Below are 15,129 nucleotides of genomic sequence, written 5' to 3'. Positions count from 1 at the left end.
TCGCCCGACAAGGCGTTCTGCTATGCAGCCCAGCACACCCTACACACATGCGGAGATATTCAAATGGACGCTGACTGCAGATGCGGTTGCACCCTGCTTTGTCGAGGACGTCTTCAAGCTTGAGGAGAACGAGAAACATAGTGCGTTATCGAAGTCCGGCCTTCATATATGTTGTTCATTGTGTGCAGCCAGCGACTTCTTCTGGCTAGGAAGTGTGCCTTGTCGGACTGTGAAGCTAGTGGGCATGCTCGTGGGCGTGCAAACCTACGAGAAGCGGATCGTGTATAGCGGTGCGTCGACCTCCATCCCTGATGTGAACAATTGCTCACTGGCCTTCAGTCGACGATGGCACTGCTGTCATTGATTGTGTCGACAGACATCCCACTCTGCAAACCCCCTCATCCTCGAGCTTTTTCTTCGGCAAGATGCCTCTGCCCATTGCGGATGTGGGAGCCTCCGTCACGGTAATCGGAAACGTACTCCCTAAGAAAGAGCGCCAGATCTCGATCTCGAGTATAGGTGACTGCGAAGTCCTTCTCCCTTTGCACTCGAATGCTTACTGCTGTAGAGCGATGCAAGCACGCTAATGCCGAGCCCCTTCATTGGTTGGCGGTCCGCCAGCTGCATCGCGTGTCGTACACCTCGTCCACGCCATTTGTCATCCCAGAACAAACTACACCCACTACACCCGCCGACGAAGTACCCTCTCGACCACAGACGCCTGTATCTCTGGCGTCTTCATCCGCCCCACCCAGCCCCACCAAGTCTGTCGCTTCCTCGGTTGCAGCTAGTCCAAGCAAGCTGAAGGTTCGTCCCTAAAAAAACCCATACGTTCTTAAGGCTCACACAACCCTAGACTCTCATGAAGCTTCGCCACCCCTCCAGATTGCACACTCGAGACCTCACCCAGAACACCTTCAGGGTCTACCTCAAGCACTTCATGGACAATGCGCCGCCCCCTGCAACCGAAGACAACACCCCTCCTACCGCCAGCCCGTTCTCCACGCCGAAGAAGCGCATCCGCCGTGCCGATTCCGACGTTACACCTCGCGCCGCGCGGCTCATGCCTATCGAGAACACGCCCCGCGGCTGCCGACCTGCGACCACGACATGTTCCAATGAACCCGCGGCAATTGGATTTACGCTGTCGTACCTTCGTCGGGTGCCGGAGCTACGCGACCTGGCGAAGCGCGTGGTCAAAGCTGAAGCCAAACGTCGCGCGCGAGCTGCGAAGGCGAAAGAGCGCAATAACAGGGAGGCAGAACCCGCGAAGCCCCTCGGCGCCGGTGCAAGCAAACCACGCAAAAGCATATCCGATGAACCGATATCGCGTCGCATGAAGCGCTTGTTCCAGTGGGCACTCACTGCCCTGCTCAATGACGGCTATATCGTCTTGTGGGACGGACCGCCCCGACCCTGCTCTTCCGCGGAGCCCCTGCCAGACACCAGTTGTCTTTGGAAAACATCAGCGTCCGCCAACGCCACCACGAGTACCGTGGACACGACTGCGAGCAGCCTTGTCTCCGCATCCGAGTCGCAAGGGCTCGACGAAGACGAGCTCTCCGACCCCGATGAGCGCGAGGAGTCGTACGTTCCGCTCGAACCGACAGTTCTGGCGAAAGCTGTCGAGAACGCCGTATCCTCCTTGATATCGCGCAAGCGCAGGCACAAAGCCAGTGCCGACTCGCATGCACTTTCGACCAGCAAGGAGTCCGTCATCGCGCTCATGCAGCGAGACGACCGGTGGCGATATCTACACAGCTGGCAGGTCGAACAGACGCTCGAGCACCTCGTAGACCAGGACGTCCTGTGCGAGCGCTCGAACGGCAGATATTCTATACGACGGACCTCTCGTTGAGCAGATGGTCCAAGCTACATACGTGTACAACACTTGCGAGGATAGATAGACGATAAGTACAGCGATATCAGGTGGAAGAGGTTCAGATATTCGCCTTCCACCTGTTGTCCAACATGATCCAGGGCGATTCGTCTCCCTCACCACCGCCCGTGGTGATGATATTCGCGCGCCTCGCTCGGTACACATAGTCGGAAAAGTCCTTGCAGTCCTTCGACAACTTCCCATACAACGTCGGATGTCGCTTGCGAAGTATCGTATTCACCACCTGCCGATTCGACTTCGTATACCCTGCCCTCAACTGCGCCTGCAGCAGCTGCACGAGCGGTACAAACTGCGGCGGCAGCGATGGGTCGTCGACCGGTGGTAATTCGATCGCCTCCGCCTCCTCCGCGTAGGCTGGCGTCAGCTCGACGTACGCTTCCGAGCCCGAGCCGCCGGGGACGACGAGGCCCGCGGCGGTGGCTGCGGCGATGTAGTTCTTGAAGCTCTGCAGCCCGGCCTTCTGGTAGACGTCCTTATCGGCGCGAAGTAGTCGGCCGCTGAGTTCTTTGCGACGCGGGCGTGAGCTGCCCGCAGCGTAGAGCGAGCGCATGACGTCCATCAGCGACTGGAAATGAGCAGGGAAAGTGGGCGAGTTGGCCGACATTGGAGGCGCGTTGTTCGATGCGGAGAACGAGGGGGATGACGCAAATTGCCCCTGCTGTACTGCGGGAGAGGTTGCGGGACCGCCCTGCATGATGCCTTCTGCGCCTTCGACTGCATCGTCGAGGTCTGAAGCATTTGCTGTCGCCGCGGCAGCCGCAACTGTGTCGGACGAAAGAGTGGAAGGGATGGAGGTGGAAGATGCGGATGGTGTCGAGGCGGCTGAGGGTAAATCATACAACGGCACAGGTCCTCCTGCTCCCAACTTGGCGGAAGTCTCCGGCGAGGGGATCTCTGGTGCATTCTCCTCATCTTCAGCTGCGGCTGTATATAGACCGGACAGGGATATCCACTCCTTGGCGCCATCCCCGTCTAACAGCACGATGCCTTGGGCAGCCGCCATCGAGCAGTATTCCTTGAAGTTGTTCGCACCAGCCTTCGCACAGGCATTGACATCGATTCCTATAAGCTTGATACCCACTGCGGACACCTTTGGGAAAGGTTCGCCTTCTTCAAAGTAGGCGCGCAAGATTCGAATGAGAGGCTCGAACCGTAGGTGCGGTGATTGTGAAGGAGCGGCAGGAAGGACTGGTGGTGGCGGTGGTGGTAAAGTTGGCTCCGAAGGTATCGCCGATGCTGGTATGGCTGAAGTGCCGAGAGAGTGTGAGGGGATATCGACTGCACTGGCCAATGGTACTCGAGCAGCGGGCGCAGCTCTGGAGGTCCCTGCCAGTCGGACTGCAGGCGTTTCCGAGGGTGACAGAACCGAAGGCAGCAGCGTCTGCTTCCTCGTCGCAGGCTCTGGGTCCATCGACGGTGGATTCGCCGACCTGATGTCGGGCTTGGAGGGGGATTGGTATCTTGATGGCTGAACAGACGTAACCTCCGCAGAGACTACTGCAGGAAAAGCACTTCTGGAATACCGATCTGAATATAACCCAGCGGTCAGCATACTGAAGTGCAGCTCAGTCAAACTACGCACCCCTTCGTGGCGAAGCCTGATCTGGACCCGGTGTTGATGGTGTTACGTCCTGTCTTTCGAGGTTGCGCGCGCTCATGGATGGCGATTGCACATGCCGTGGGCCTCCCGAGGATGGCGAAGCAGGCGACTGCATCGGTGGACGGCGCCTGACATCGTACTCAGGCTCGTTGAAGCCCAGTATCTCCGTGGCCCAATCGACGTGCGAAGCCACTTGGGACAGCAGGCTTCGGTGCGGGCCAGGCTGCGAGCGGCAGATGAGAATGACATTGTAGTGTCGACGGCGGAGGACAGCCGCCGTGTAGGCGAAGTCACGGTCGCCAGAGATGAGGACGAGGGTTGCTGGGGCAGGGTTATCGAGGGCGAAGAGCAGTATGTCCGCTAGGTAGAGTTCAGACGTCAGAATGCGCTCGGCGTCTAAGTGGTGGCGACGTACTCTGCAGCATCTGATCGACCGCATTCTTCTGCCCATTGTGAGGGCAGTCAATTAGCGCAACGCCCGACGACTGAAGCTCCGAGCGCAAGTTGTTGGATATCGTGCACAGCTGCGGGTCCAAGTAGGCATTGAATGCTGTAACGCTCCCATGAGGGAGTGCGACGCGCTCAATGTTCTTCGCGATGTCGAAGCCAGAGCAGCCTCCCGTGAAGTGACAGTTCTCTGTCCGTGTCGATCAGCCCCCGGATCGCTCTCGACGTGCAGAACGACGTGCCGTAATCCCAGAATATACCTACAGGTGTACGTGACATGAGAGCAGAAGCAGAGAAGTGACCTATTCAGTCCCTTTCGGTTCTGCTTCGGCGAATGGCCCCAAGCACGGCATTATATTCGAGTATTTTGGGAGATTGAACATGACATTCAGAGGAGGAAGATGAATCGACCAGGTGAAGATATCAATGATAATGCTATTGTGCCCAAAAGAGTAGGTCGATCGGGCACCGCACACGAGGCGGTCGGAAGATGTGGATGTCAGCTGTGTATTCGAAGTCGATGAGCGACAAAGTTGGTAGTGGTACATAGTATGTAGGAGAAGGAACTCGTGTATAAAACGTAGTATGTGCAGAGAATAAACCCACGAAACATTTCCCTCAAACCACCATCACTTTCTTCCACTTCTTCTCCAACGCGATCCAGGTGTGCCCTCCATCAGGATCGCCACCCAGTACCACGATCCCCGCCTTCTCCGCGCTCGCAACGTACTCCCTGAAGTTCTCGACGCCCGCCTTCTTGTACACGCCCTTGTCGCGCTGGACCAACGCTGACCCAATGAGCCCGCGATTAGGACTTGGCTGCCCCGCCTCGCGATACTCGTGCAGAATGCGCACAAGCAAGCGGAACTGTGTAGGCACAGCAAAGATGGTCGGCGAGGGCGGCTTAACGGCGGGCGGAGGAGCCTTCGCGGAGGGCGTGCTACCCAAGGAGATCCACTCCGCTCCATTATTGGGCCCACTGAGCGTGACGAGGCTTGCTGAGGCCGCGCGCGCCATGTACTCTGCAGAGCTACTAGCCTGCGTGCGCTTGCAGATCATGGGGTCGCGCTTGAGGAGCTGCTCCCCAACGTATGAACGTAGCGGACGGAGCTTCCCAACCTGTTTCTGCTCCTGCAGAATCTGCACGAGCAACCTGTACTCGGCTGGGACCGTCGAGGGAATCGAGGGTGCTGAGGTGGACGCAGGCGAAAACGAAGGCGCAGGCGCAGGCGTCGCAGTGCCAAAGGCCCACTGGGTGGTAGCCGGCAGCGTAGCTTTAACACTGGCGATTGACACCCATTGCACGCCTCCCTTCGTACCGCCCATGATGACTAGACCCGCAGAACTGGCCCCAGCAACGTAGGCCGCGAGACCGCTGACGCCTGCCTTCTTATATACCTCGGGGTCCTTTGCCTTCAGCAGGGCACCTACGACGGAGTATAGAGGTCTGTCCTGGTCGTCTGCCTTCAGCTGCTGCAGCACTCGCATGAGCGGCTTGTAGGAGGCGGGAACCTGACCGGCGCCGGTTGAGCCTGATACAGGCGGAGACGGCGTTGCTTTCAGTTTCGGCGAAGGGGTCGATGGGGCCGGTGTCGACATCTCCGCCCCGGTGACCCGCGCTGGTACGTAGGCCATAGCCAACTTTGGACACGGGAGCTTGCTCCGGCTCAGAATGGTCGACGCGGCCGGCGCAGGCATTCCCGCTGAAGTCACCCGCTTCGCGCCCTCCGCCGGCAGCGCTAGCCACGCATCGCCATCCTCATCACCAAGCACCACAACACCGGCCTGCTCGGCAGCGTCGACGTACTGCTTGAAACGGGACACGCCGGCCTTCGCGTACGCGTCCGGGCAAGTGGCGAGAAGGGCATTACCGACTAGCGAGCGTCTCGGTCTTGTTTCGCCGACCTCGCGTAGTGCGGTCAACACGCGGACGAGCGGATTGAAGACGGAGACGGGTCGGAAGGTCGAGGTAGAGGACGTAGAGGGGTTAGCGGCAAGGAAGGCGGACCATGCTGAGGAGGCTGATGCCGGTGATGGGGCCGACAAGAGCAACGGGCTTGGTGAAGGTGATGGTGAAGGCGAGGGTGAGTCGAAGTTCTTCGTCAACGAGATCCACGTCTCTCCTCCTCCTGTCGCGGCACCACCGAGCGTCACAAGCCCCGCTTGGCAGGCGCGCATGGCGTACTCGGTGAAGTTCTTCACCCCCGCCTTCTCATACACTCCAGGGAAATGGTGCGCCAGGCGATAGCCAATCACGCCGCGATTGGGTTGGGAGAAACCGGCGTCACTCTGCTCCTGGAGTAGTCGTATGAGCGGCTCGAAGACGCCGTGCGCCCCATTCTTCGCTAGCACGACGGCCGAGTTTGTAGGTGTGCGTTCTGCGGCGGCTGCAGCAGACGACGTCGCTGTCTCGCACCTTGGGTTAGGTGACGTGCAGAGCGAGTCGCTATCCTCGGAGGTGGATTTGTCGGCGAGGTCGGTGGACTCATTAGAGGGGCTGGTCGGGGGAGAGGACCAGCTGCTGAGGGAGACGGATGAACCCGAAGGTGTCGATGGCGTGTCATCCCTCTTCGCGAATGAGTCGTCTGCCTGGGATGTTGTGGAAGACACGATAGTGGCTGAGGAGGAGCGCGACCATTCCCTCCGATGCGGGTCTTCGGGCAGGCCCAGCACCCTCGTGTTCCAATCTAAACACGCCGACACCTGCCACGCTAGGCTCTTGTGCGGGCCCGGCTGAGAATGGCACAGTAGTACCACCTCGTATCGTCGGCGGCGCAGTACAGAAACAGTGTACGCAAAGTCCCGATCGCCCGAGATGAGGATTAAGGTCGCAGGCGCGGGATGGTCGAGGGCGTAGGCCAGCATGTCGGCTTGGGGCGGTTAGCTGACAGCCGTGGAGCAGAGTGCTAGACACTCACTCTGTAGCATCTGGTCTACTACGTCTTTCTGTCCGTTGTGTGGGCAGTCTACGAGGGCTACGCCGCTAGACTGCAGTTCGGACCGCATGGTCGCGGGTAGCGCGCAGAACTGCATGTCCAGGTAGGCATTGAAGTCGGAGACCGTGCCATATTCCAAAGCAACCTGCTCAATGGCCCTCGCGATTTCGTAGCCAGATCGTCCAGCTGAGTACCGACAATTCTCTGGTAGAGATCGGGCGTCAGCGGCGTGCCTCGAGAATATATGGACCCCCTCGAGCCTTCCTCCCGAGTTACGTGGAGATGTACGCAGGGAGAGTAGATATGGGGTCGATTGGTACGAGGAGTACACTCACCAAAGTCCCAGAAGATGCCTACGCTCGCCGGACCAGTCATCGTGGTAGGAGGCAGGATGCGGGTGGGCTATGTACTTCCGCCGCAGGCTATACGCCGGGCAGCCCAAGGTCCCGTGAGCAGCACATACTGGGGGACAAAGCATATCATCTTCCAGCTATATCGGTACGATTAGAGCGGGAGCGTGTTGGGGTGCGTCTGCTGTCTGCAGCAAGGGCGCCATGAACGCTACGATCAGGATCATGGACGAAGAGCGGCGGCGCGGCCCGAGCTCCGGCCGATTATAGTGGCGCGCGCCACCCACTTTCCCTCTTTCCTCCTTCTCCCAATGACAAGTCCGACCACTATTTGCCTCACTATCATCGAATCGCTCACGGATGCCATTAGACTGGGTGTCAACTCTATATTACTCCCGGAGCAGCTAAAGTCCTAAGATTGGGAGGATGAAGCAGAGGTCAACGGGCCCAACCCACCTCCCTCTCCGACGATTCTCAGTCTATAGCAAGACCGAAGCCTCCACACCATAACTCAGGCAATGATCTCCGGTGTCTCGCTGTATGATTTGCGCTTGCGCTTGATTTCCCATCCCGCCCGTACTTCTGGCCGCGCTAGCACCTCACTTCGACTACCTCCTTGCCGCCTCCGCCGCACGAAATTGAATGCGGAAGAATGATAGGGCTCACCGTCCATGGTCTGACAAGGGAAGATGCAAGCTAGCTGGACTGTTCTCTATCGAAACGCGTGTGGAGAGCGCGCTCGATTTACTCGGTTGTCAAGTGCGTACCTGGGAGCGCTCCTCGTATATAAGATAGGGCCTTCATCTCCCTCAACAAACTCGTAACGCAGCATCACATACCTTCCTCTCCTTCACCTCTTTCTCCGCTATGCGCTCTTTGATCGTTGTCGCTGGGCTTGCAGCCTTTGCCCGCGCTCACGTGGGCGCGTTCGTGAAGGGCATGTACTGCAGGAATGTAAGTACAACTGAAAAACTTATCGTCTAAACCTCAACCACATCACCGCCAGGGTGGTGCTTCCTACGACGATCAGAACTCGAACAACGAAGTCAAGCCCATCTACGGGCAAAACCTGGAGAACTTCATGTGTAAGTGAACCCAGCCTAGCGAGTGCAAATAGCAACTGATCTGGCGACTCCTTCCTAGTCAACCAGGTCCAGAACGTACGCATGCTGGTGCTGGTGACAACAACATACTCATGATGCCCAGTGCCTCAACGACCCGCCGCCTGAGGGCGAGATCGCTGACCTGTAAGCGACCAAACCGTAATCTCGACACGCGCCACTTACACCTTCTTCAGGCCTGCCGGCGGCACCATCAATATCGAGCTCGCCACGAACCGAGGCTGTACCACTTTTAGCTTCAACGGACAGTACGCCACAAAGTACATCGATGGCTACACGGGCGAGTACGATGACAACTGGGTGAGCGTCATTCTGTCAGTGGCAGACTATGTTAACTGATTATCACCTGGCAGAATGATCCGAACTGCCTTACGAACCCGAACATCCATACTCAGAATAGTGAGCTGCCCGGTGTATGATCGGCGTTCGTGCATAGCTAATGAACTTCAGAGTCGATGGCGGCCGGTACCGCTCTGGCCATCTCCTACGTCGTAAGCTCAAGTCATACCTTCAGGACCCATTCTACAAGCTCATACATGATTACTTCCTCCAGAACGACCCGCACGACGTCACATTCGACAACCTTGTCGTGTTCTCTGTGCTCCCGAAGTAATCCACCTTTTTTTTTTGGACTTGTGAACTGCCTTGCTTACATCGGTCCCACAGCACGCCCTGGCTGTACCGCGAAGTACAGTACGAGATCCCGGCCAACCTGCCACGTTGCCCGAACGACGTCTGCATCTGCGCTGTACGTTGTCCGCTCTCGTTTCCACCCACATCACTGACAATTTCTTTCAGTGGCTCTGGACGCCCAACGGGTAAGCTATCCTACTCTCCTCCTGATATTCCATCGCCTTCCATGATCCCTGCTAACCTCTCACTCAGCTGCGGCACCCCCAACGACTACATGGACGGCTTCAAGTGCCGCGTTACGAATGCATCGGCCAACAAGCAGCTCGGCAAGCCCCAGGCGCCTGTCTACTGCGGCCAGGACGCAGCACCGTACGAGCCGAACGTACCTGCGTGAGTGTGTGTCCAGCAAATCTCTCCTTGAGCGGGCAACCTTCGCCTTCCTCTGCGGGCGGCGCTCCCGTCGCATCCTGTTGTCTTCTCCGAGATCGGCGCGCCCATAGGGCATCGCCGATGCCAGTCTTGACCGTCGATCCCGCTCTGACCGCCGACGTCACCTCGTTTCCCATCACTTACATCCCCGCAGATGCATCGAGGGCCCGAAGCAAATGATCGTCTGGGGCCAGGACGGCATCGACAACGTCGGCGTGCCGGCGAACTCTGGCCTCTCTCCGGGCTACAACGAGAGATCTGGCTTCCACCCGGGTGAGTCTCTGCCTTACCTAACGCTGATGGAGATTAGCGCTGACGGGGAATACCTGCTTCAGGCGCCCAGAACGACATCTTCTCGAACGACGACATAACGTGGTGAACGATGAGAGTTGGTTCTCGATAACGGGGCTACAGTGGTATCTTTATCTATTTATGTGGGTATATCATCCGATACAAACGCGTCTAGCCTTGTCAGTATTACAGTATCCAAATCGTATGGCGCCAGTCGCACATCGTGAGCGGGATCCGTGACCGGTCATTTCTGTGCGCGAGCTCAATTGAAGATCAGACAGCTCAAAGATGCTCAAACACGCTCGCAGCCAAAGGCGCCGCGTAGATATAGGCGTTCAACGCCTGCACGCATTCCGCGAGGCCCAGCCCGAGCGTCTTGCGGACATGGTCGACGATGCACACGACGTGCTCGGCGATCATCTTCTCTCGCGCGCTGGCGTCTAGAGTCGTGAAGAGCATGGTAGAGGTCATGGGGTTTGGCGTCGGGAGCTGCGAGACGCGTGTAAATGCATAGGCGATTGTGCATGGGCATTGTGTCAAACGTACCAGAAACTGGGCGAGTGTGCCACCGATGGTGATGGGGTCGCGAATGAGCTCGTACATGGGCACTCGCATTTGGGATGGCGATGACTGCAGGCATGATTTCATCGCGGCAAAACGCTGAACTGCGAGGGGAAGCAGCCCGGTCATACCGCACGGCAGGTCGCAGTTGGGTTGCGTCTGAGTTAAGACGTGCATGTAGGGAGTCAGCTATAGGGCCATGAGTACCATTGAATATCCTCCAGGAGGTATAACGCACTGCACAGTCATTGCTCAATGCAGCTAGAAAAAGCAGCTTGTGTGGGCCAGAATCGCCAGAGGGAAGCTTTGCGAGCACTCGTCGAACGTTGACTTCGAGGTAGTTCCAGCACACGCGGGACTGAAGCTCGGTGACCGACAACGCGCTGCTGTACTCCAGGTCAAGGAATCCCGCACGCATTGCCACCCACTCGGCTGAGGCAATCCAGTTGCCTCCGCCAGACTCAGGGCCTTCCGCGTCTGCTTGATGCTGCGCCCTCACCGTACACGCCTCATAACGCGTATAGAACGCGTACCAAAAGTCCCCGAGCTGCTTGCAAAAGCTGTAGGTGAGGTCGGCGTGAGTGAGTAGCTTGCAGAGCGAGGCGGTGGAGTCGTACAGAACGTGGCCATCGAACGCAAGCCAAAGACGCGACCATGTGAGCGCTGGCGCGAGATAGCGGTCAATCGAGTCGGGCGCTTGGTCCTCAGAGGCAGCAGTAGCAGATGGAGGAAGACCATCCTGAGCGACAAGTCTGAAATTGGCGCGCAAGAGAAAGGCAGCGAAGGCGAAGAAGCCCTCGCACCCCGGCAAGGCATGACGAGGAGGTGGGAATGGCGAAGGATGAGTCCGTGGCCTCGGCGACGCCGGGGAAGACCTTTTCGGGCTCGGTTCGCATGACATCGGAGGTGGCTGAACCACTTGCGGCTTGGGTGGCAGACCGGCAAGGTGGATTTGCCTCAATTTCCTGCGCGACCGTCTTATTGAAGCCTCGGACGGGCATTGACGGACGGGTTGGGTGTGCGCAACGAACGCTTGTGTTTGTTCTCTCCCACCAGTAGTTTGTGTCTTTTTCGCTGTGTCTTCAGTCCATCGAGCCGAATCGGTGCGCCTCGGGGTTCGACTGCGAGGAGGCTGCCGTTTCTCTATACCGCCCATTGTGCGATAACTGATGTCTACAGGAGAGGGTGAGATGAGGAGAAGAGTCAAGGTGGATCGCCGTATTGCTGGACCCTCTCGTGCTGCGACATTCGATGAAGGCCACAGCTGGTCCGAACACAATGACCAAGGGTCCTGGCACAAAGATGCATATGGTCTGAGTCATACCCTTTTCCGGACCATCTGCAAAGGCAACGGTGGTTCATGTTTTAGAAGTGAAGCAAGAGCCGGAATTTCCAGCTGTGGTTGCTTTGAGAATCGAGGGTCGTGAGCAAGGTTGTGTAACGTTCTGGCGCGTGACGCAAGTCACGCAACCGTGTTCGGAATGTTCCGAGCAGGTTTCTCTGTTGATCATTTACTATTCTGCGTACAAGCGTAGGATATGGCAGAGCATATGTTACAGTATAGTAACATAAGGCGAATGAGCACATATATGTAGGTATGATTTTGAGTTGCATAGTCAAAAGCAAGATACAATATGTTTATTTCTAGGCGTAGCAGACTGACGTTTGCTCGCGCCAGGCATCTGCAAGGGTCACCGAGGGCTGCCCGGTAGATTCGCCCTCCTTTGACCCGCCACCTAGAGTAACCAATCCAGCTTCGCTCGCTTGTAGCAAGTAAGCAGCATAGTCCGAGACGCCCGCCTTTTTGAACACAGCAGGATCGCGGTTACGAAGTATCCCGCCGATAACGCTGCAATTAGACCGCAGATACCCAGCACGTATCTGTGCACGAAGCAGTTGGACCAGCGGCCCGAAGTGAAGCGGAACATCGGGATCCAGCACATCGGGGAGCGCACGAAGTAGTGCGGCATACCGCGGCGCTAGAGACACCCACGCATTCGTGTCTTCGCCGCCAAGCTCGAGTACTCCAGCGGCTGCTGCAAGCGCGCAGTACGCTTGGATGTCCTTCACTCCCGATTGCTTGTATAGCTGGCTATTTGCACGAAGCAAACGGAGAGAGACCTCGTGCGGGCGTGGTCGCACATTTCCGGCCTCGAGCAGGAGAAGCATAACGCTGATGAGAATGTCAAACTGCTTGACTGTCTCGGAGGATGGAGGGGAGCTCGGAGTGTTGATTGGGGTAGAAATTGTAGGAGATGAGAGATCGGACGGTGATCTTGAACTCGCACCAAGCGATTCGGGCGAGGGCTGCAGGAGCGTTGCCGCAGGCGTCGCTGAGTTCTTTGCCAAGGGTGTATCTTGTCCATCCCAAGTTCCAGTGCGCATGGGTGAAGGGTGTACCTCTGCAGCGCTTTCATTTAGGTAGTCGCTCGACAGCGCAACCCACGCGTTCTCTCCCGTGTCAGCGCCGCCAACAGTGACTATGCCTGCTGCAACTGCAGCCCCAACATAATCACCGAATCGCTCGTAGCCCGCCTTCGTGTAGAAGTGGCGGTCAATGGCCATGAGGTTGACATTGACGAGAGCACGACGAGGGCGTGTCTGACCGTGGAGGTGAAGGGATCGTAAGACGTCGACGAGGCATGAAAATACGTTTTCAGGCGCTGGAGAGTTCGACGGAGCTATTGCCGGAACAAGCTGTCTGGTCGGCGCGTCCGATAGGGTGCTGACCGACGACGTCGAAAAAATTGTCGATACGGAGGATGATTGCGCAGCAGATGCGCGTTCATCGGCTACAGAGGAGTCGTTCCCTGCTGCTGAAGGCGACGCTAGACATTTTTCGCCCGACGAGGCGCTCGTGGCATCACTATCCGACGACGCCACGCTGGTAGATGCGTTGCTGTCATCTGCTAGGGAAATCCATGCCGACGTCTGCGAGCCCCGATTGCGACGACGCCCTCCGCGACAGCGGCAGCAGCATATTCTTTGAAACTCGAAACTCCAGCTAATTCAAAAGCTTTAGTTTCTTTGGCCCGAAGAGCGATCCCCACGGTCGAGCGGACTGGCCGATGGTCGCCCCTCTCATGAAGGCTACGCAATGCAGCGATGAGGGGTGAAAATTTGACAGATACGTCCGCCGAGGAATGTGGTGAGGAAACTGTGGGTTTGGCGGATGGTGGCGACGAAAGCTTCGCCGCGTCGACCGCTTTTTCTGAGTCTTGCAAAGGTCGCGCATCGTTTGGCGTTGGTGACGAGCCGGGTTGGCCAGGACTCGACATGCGCTGCGTGTGAACTGGTGTCACGACGTCCTCGCTGGCAAAAGGCGGCTCCGTGGCGGATGGAGGCAGCTCGTCTTTTGTCAATTTCTGCGGGTTGGCTGCACCGAATATTGGAGTACTGGACGACGTTAGTGTCCTGTTGGACGAAGCAGGCGGAAGTGGGGGTCGTGATGGCGGAGGGGCTTGCGCTGAAGGTCGCCGGAGATGGTCCAAGGATGAGCCTGGTAGCCCAAGGACTTGCGTATTCCAATCGATATGGGTAGACACTTGCTGGAGCAGGCTCTTGTGTGGACCCGGCGTCGAATGACAGATCAGGACAACGTTGTACATTCGCCTTCGAAGTATGGATGCCACGTAAGCGAAGTCTCGATCTCCGGAGATGAGAACAATGGTGGCCGGCGCAGGGTGATCCAAAGCGAAGACCAACATATCCGCTGCAATGGGTCAGTCGTGCAAATGAACATGATGAGGCAATCAAACGCACTCTGTAACATCTGGTCCACTACGTCCTTTTGCCCATTGTGGGGACAGTCAACGAGGGCGACCCCGGTTGACTGCAGCTCTGATCGCATGCTCGCTGGGACGGCACATTGTTGCAGATCAAGGTAGGCGTTAAAACTGGCTATTGGACCGTGCGCAAGAGCGACTCGCTCGATGTTCTTCGCCACATCGAAGCCGGAGCAACCCGACATGAACTGACAGTTCTCTGCACGCCCGCCTAAGTTTTCGGCTCCAGACGATGGATGAGACGCTCACCGTAGTCCCAAAAGATCCCCACGAAAGACATGATGGGAGGTAGAACAAAGGAGCGAGTAGGCTGCAACTAGCCACACCTGACGGTCACTGGCAAGTTACGCTGCGCTACATTTCGGGGGCGGCTTTACTCCTGATCAAATGAAACGGGCCTCTCAATCGGCGGAGCACTCTGACTCGGAACCGAACGAGACGACGGCGTACTAGGATTAGGGAGTTTTGAAGCAGTTGTTGTGATCTTGTACAGGGAGAGACGGGACACATTCTGACATGGGCGTAGATCAGACCAGTCAGCCTTGGTGAGCACTGAGACTCAGTGAGAGGGTCAAGGCGATCCATGATGTGCCGAACTCGGCAGCCTCTATCCACGTGAGAGAAAGGTGATAGCCACGTGAATGCATGTTCGATAACTTCAATTCAGCTGCGTGCGTGTCATTGCGGTCCTGGTACAATGTCAACTAAAATAGTTAAGTGGGAAACCCACGGTGGCTCACGCAGGGGCTTACCGCGCGCCTACGGCGCGCGGGCTCGCGGCCCGAACGCCCTGGCGGGCGCGCTGGCGCCAGACAGAGAATTTTGGGTCTATGGATTTTCGTGAAAATTCGCTAGCCATCTCAGCATACCCTAATGACCTCCCATGCAGAATTTCAGAACATTATCTCGAAGTTTGAACGCGCTGCGCGCGTCGAAAGGCGCGGAGCGCTTTTTTGTTGCGTTGCGTTCCGTGATTTGTACTTGTTTGTACGGCACTCCAGCCCATCCATCGCGAACACACATTGCTCCCGCTTTCCCTGCCTCGTACCTCGGCGGGGCCCCTGCTTGAGCAATCA

The 15,129-nt window shown here is 57.4% G+C and overlaps 6 protein-coding genes across 6 annotated transcripts; 2 read left to right on the top strand and 4 right to left on the bottom strand.

Moving 5' to 3' along the window:
- Positions 1-22: 22 nt before the first annotated feature.
- On the top strand, positions 23-1,858 carry SCHCODRAFT_02525281 (uncharacterized protein; the record flags this gene model as incomplete). Its single annotated transcript, XM_003035061.1, has 5 exons — positions 23-140; positions 189-290; positions 340-519; positions 569-807; positions 857-1,858. 5 exons carry the CDS (start codon positions 23-25, stop codon positions 1,856-1,858), a joined length of 1,641 nt encoding a protein of 546 aa, XP_003035107.1.
- SCHCODRAFT_02742971 (DUF537-domain-containing protein) lies at positions 1,706-4,317 on the bottom strand. Its single transcript, XM_050347170.1, has 4 exons — positions 4,190-4,317; positions 3,916-4,137; positions 3,483-3,860; positions 1,706-3,427 (listed from the first exon to the last, which is right to left on the bottom strand). The coding sequence occupies exons 1-4, from the start codon at positions 4,224-4,226 to the stop codon at positions 1,941-1,943; spliced, it is 2,124 nt and encodes a 707-aa protein (XP_050202910.1). The 5' UTR covers positions 4,227-4,317; the 3' UTR covers positions 1,706-1,940.
- On the bottom strand, positions 4,268-7,456 carry SCHCODRAFT_02606605 (uncharacterized protein). Its single transcript, XM_003035890.3, has 3 exons — positions 7,219-7,456; positions 6,866-7,087; positions 4,268-6,817 (listed from the first exon to the last, which is right to left on the bottom strand). Exons 1-3 carry the CDS (start codon positions 7,256-7,258, stop codon positions 4,566-4,568), a joined length of 2,514 nt encoding a protein of 837 aa, XP_003035936.1. The 5' UTR covers positions 7,259-7,456; the 3' UTR covers positions 4,268-4,565.
- Positions 7,457-7,792: 336 nt separating this feature from the next.
- SCHCODRAFT_02606604 (uncharacterized protein) lies at positions 7,793-9,940 on the top strand. The gene is made up of 13 exons (XM_003035062.2): positions 7,793-8,187; positions 8,240-8,318; positions 8,377-8,393; positions 8,440-8,480; positions 8,531-8,654; positions 8,708-8,753; positions 8,805-8,845; positions 8,908-8,963; positions 9,021-9,102; positions 9,153-9,172; positions 9,240-9,377; positions 9,571-9,689; positions 9,752-9,940. Exons 1-13 carry the CDS (start codon positions 8,101-8,103, stop codon positions 9,793-9,795), a joined length of 894 nt encoding a protein of 297 aa, XP_003035108.1. The 5' UTR covers positions 7,793-8,100; the 3' UTR covers positions 9,796-9,940.
- Positions 9,941-9,989: 49 nt separating this feature from the next.
- On the bottom strand, positions 9,990-11,300 carry SCHCODRAFT_02682897 (uncharacterized protein; the record flags this gene model as incomplete). The annotated part of the gene is made up of 4 exons (XM_003035891.3): positions 11,072-11,300; positions 10,507-11,007; positions 10,254-10,457; positions 9,990-10,196 (listed from the first exon to the last, which is right to left on the bottom strand). Exons 1-4 carry the CDS (start codon positions 11,267-11,269, stop codon positions 9,990-9,992), a joined length of 1,110 nt encoding a protein of 369 aa, XP_003035937.1. The 5' UTR covers positions 11,270-11,300.
- A 454-nt stretch (positions 11,301-11,754) lies between these two features.
- SCHCODRAFT_02561875 (DUF537-domain-containing protein) lies at positions 11,755-14,536 on the bottom strand. The gene is made up of 4 exons (XM_003035892.3): positions 14,303-14,536; positions 14,031-14,252; positions 13,363-13,980; positions 11,755-13,174 (listed from the first exon to the last, which is right to left on the bottom strand). The coding sequence occupies exons 1-4, from the start codon at positions 14,331-14,333 to the stop codon at positions 11,913-11,915; spliced, it is 2,133 nt and encodes a 710-aa protein (XP_003035938.1). The 5' UTR covers positions 14,334-14,536; the 3' UTR covers positions 11,755-11,912.
- Between the last annotated feature and the right edge of the window lie 593 nt (positions 14,537-15,129).

Source organism: Schizophyllum commune (genome assembly GCF_000143185.2).
Source record: "Schizophyllum commune H4-8 unplaced genomic scaffold SCHCOscaffold_1, whole genome shotgun sequence".
In the NCBI taxonomy this organism is placed as follows: domain Eukaryota; kingdom Fungi; phylum Basidiomycota; class Agaricomycetes; order Agaricales; family Schizophyllaceae; genus Schizophyllum; species Schizophyllum commune.
The sequence above is the reverse complement of the archived record's forward strand: the minus strand, read 5'-3'. Positions and strand labels throughout refer to the sequence as shown.

What these genes read in the sequence shown, in the direction of transcription:
- SCHCODRAFT_02742971 (XM_050347170.1), bottom strand. Translation starts at nt 4,226, where the DNA reads ATGTCACGTACACCTGTAGGTATATTCTGGGATTACG. An exon ending in GGTCGATCAGATGCTGCAGA is followed by an intron (nt 3,861 to 3,915) that starts GTACGTCGCCAC and finishes AACTCTACCTAG; the next exon opens with CGGACATACTGCTCTTCGCC. An exon ending in TCAGGCTTCGCCACGAAGGG is followed by an intron (nt 3,428 to 3,482) that starts GTGCGTAGTTTG and finishes GGTTATATTCAG; the next exon opens with ATCGGTATTCCAGAAGTGCT.
- SCHCODRAFT_02606605 (XM_003035890.3), bottom strand. Translation starts at nt 7,258, where the DNA reads ATGACTGGTCCGGCGAGCGTAGGCATCTTCTGGGACTTTG. An exon ending in AGGCATCTTCTGGGACTTTG is followed by an intron (nt 7,088 to 7,218) that starts GTGAGTGTACTC and finishes GATCTCTACCAG; the next exon opens with AGAATTGTCGGTACTCAGCT. An exon ending in AGTAGACCAGATGCTACAGA is followed by an intron (nt 6,818 to 6,865) that starts GTGAGTGTCTAG and finishes AACCGCCCCAAG; the next exon opens with CCGACATGCTGGCCTACGCC.
- SCHCODRAFT_02606604 (XM_003035062.2), top strand. Translation starts at nt 8,101, where the DNA reads ATGCGCTCTTTGATCGTTGTCGCTGGGCTTGCAGCCTTTGCCCGCGCT. An exon ending in CTCTGGCCATCTCCTACGTC is followed by an intron (nt 8,846 to 8,907) that starts GTAAGCTCAAGT and finishes TACTTCCTCCAG; the next exon opens with AACGACCCGCACGACGTCAC. An exon ending in TGGCTCTGGACGCCCAACGG is followed by an intron (nt 9,173 to 9,239) that starts GTAAGCTATCCT and finishes CCTCTCACTCAG; the next exon opens with CTGCGGCACCCCCAACGACT.
- SCHCODRAFT_02561875 (XM_003035892.3), bottom strand. Translation starts at nt 14,333, where the DNA reads ATGTCTTTCGTGGGGATCTTTTGGGACTACG. An exon ending in AGTGGACCAGATGTTACAGA is followed by an intron (nt 13,981 to 14,030) that starts GTGCGTTTGATT and finishes GACCCATTGCAG; the next exon opens with CGGATATGTTGGTCTTCGCT. An exon ending in ACCCCTCATCGCTGCATTGC is followed by an intron (nt 13,175 to 13,362) that starts GTAGCCTTCATG and finishes TTTCCCTAGCAG; the next exon opens with ATGACAGCAACGCATCTACC.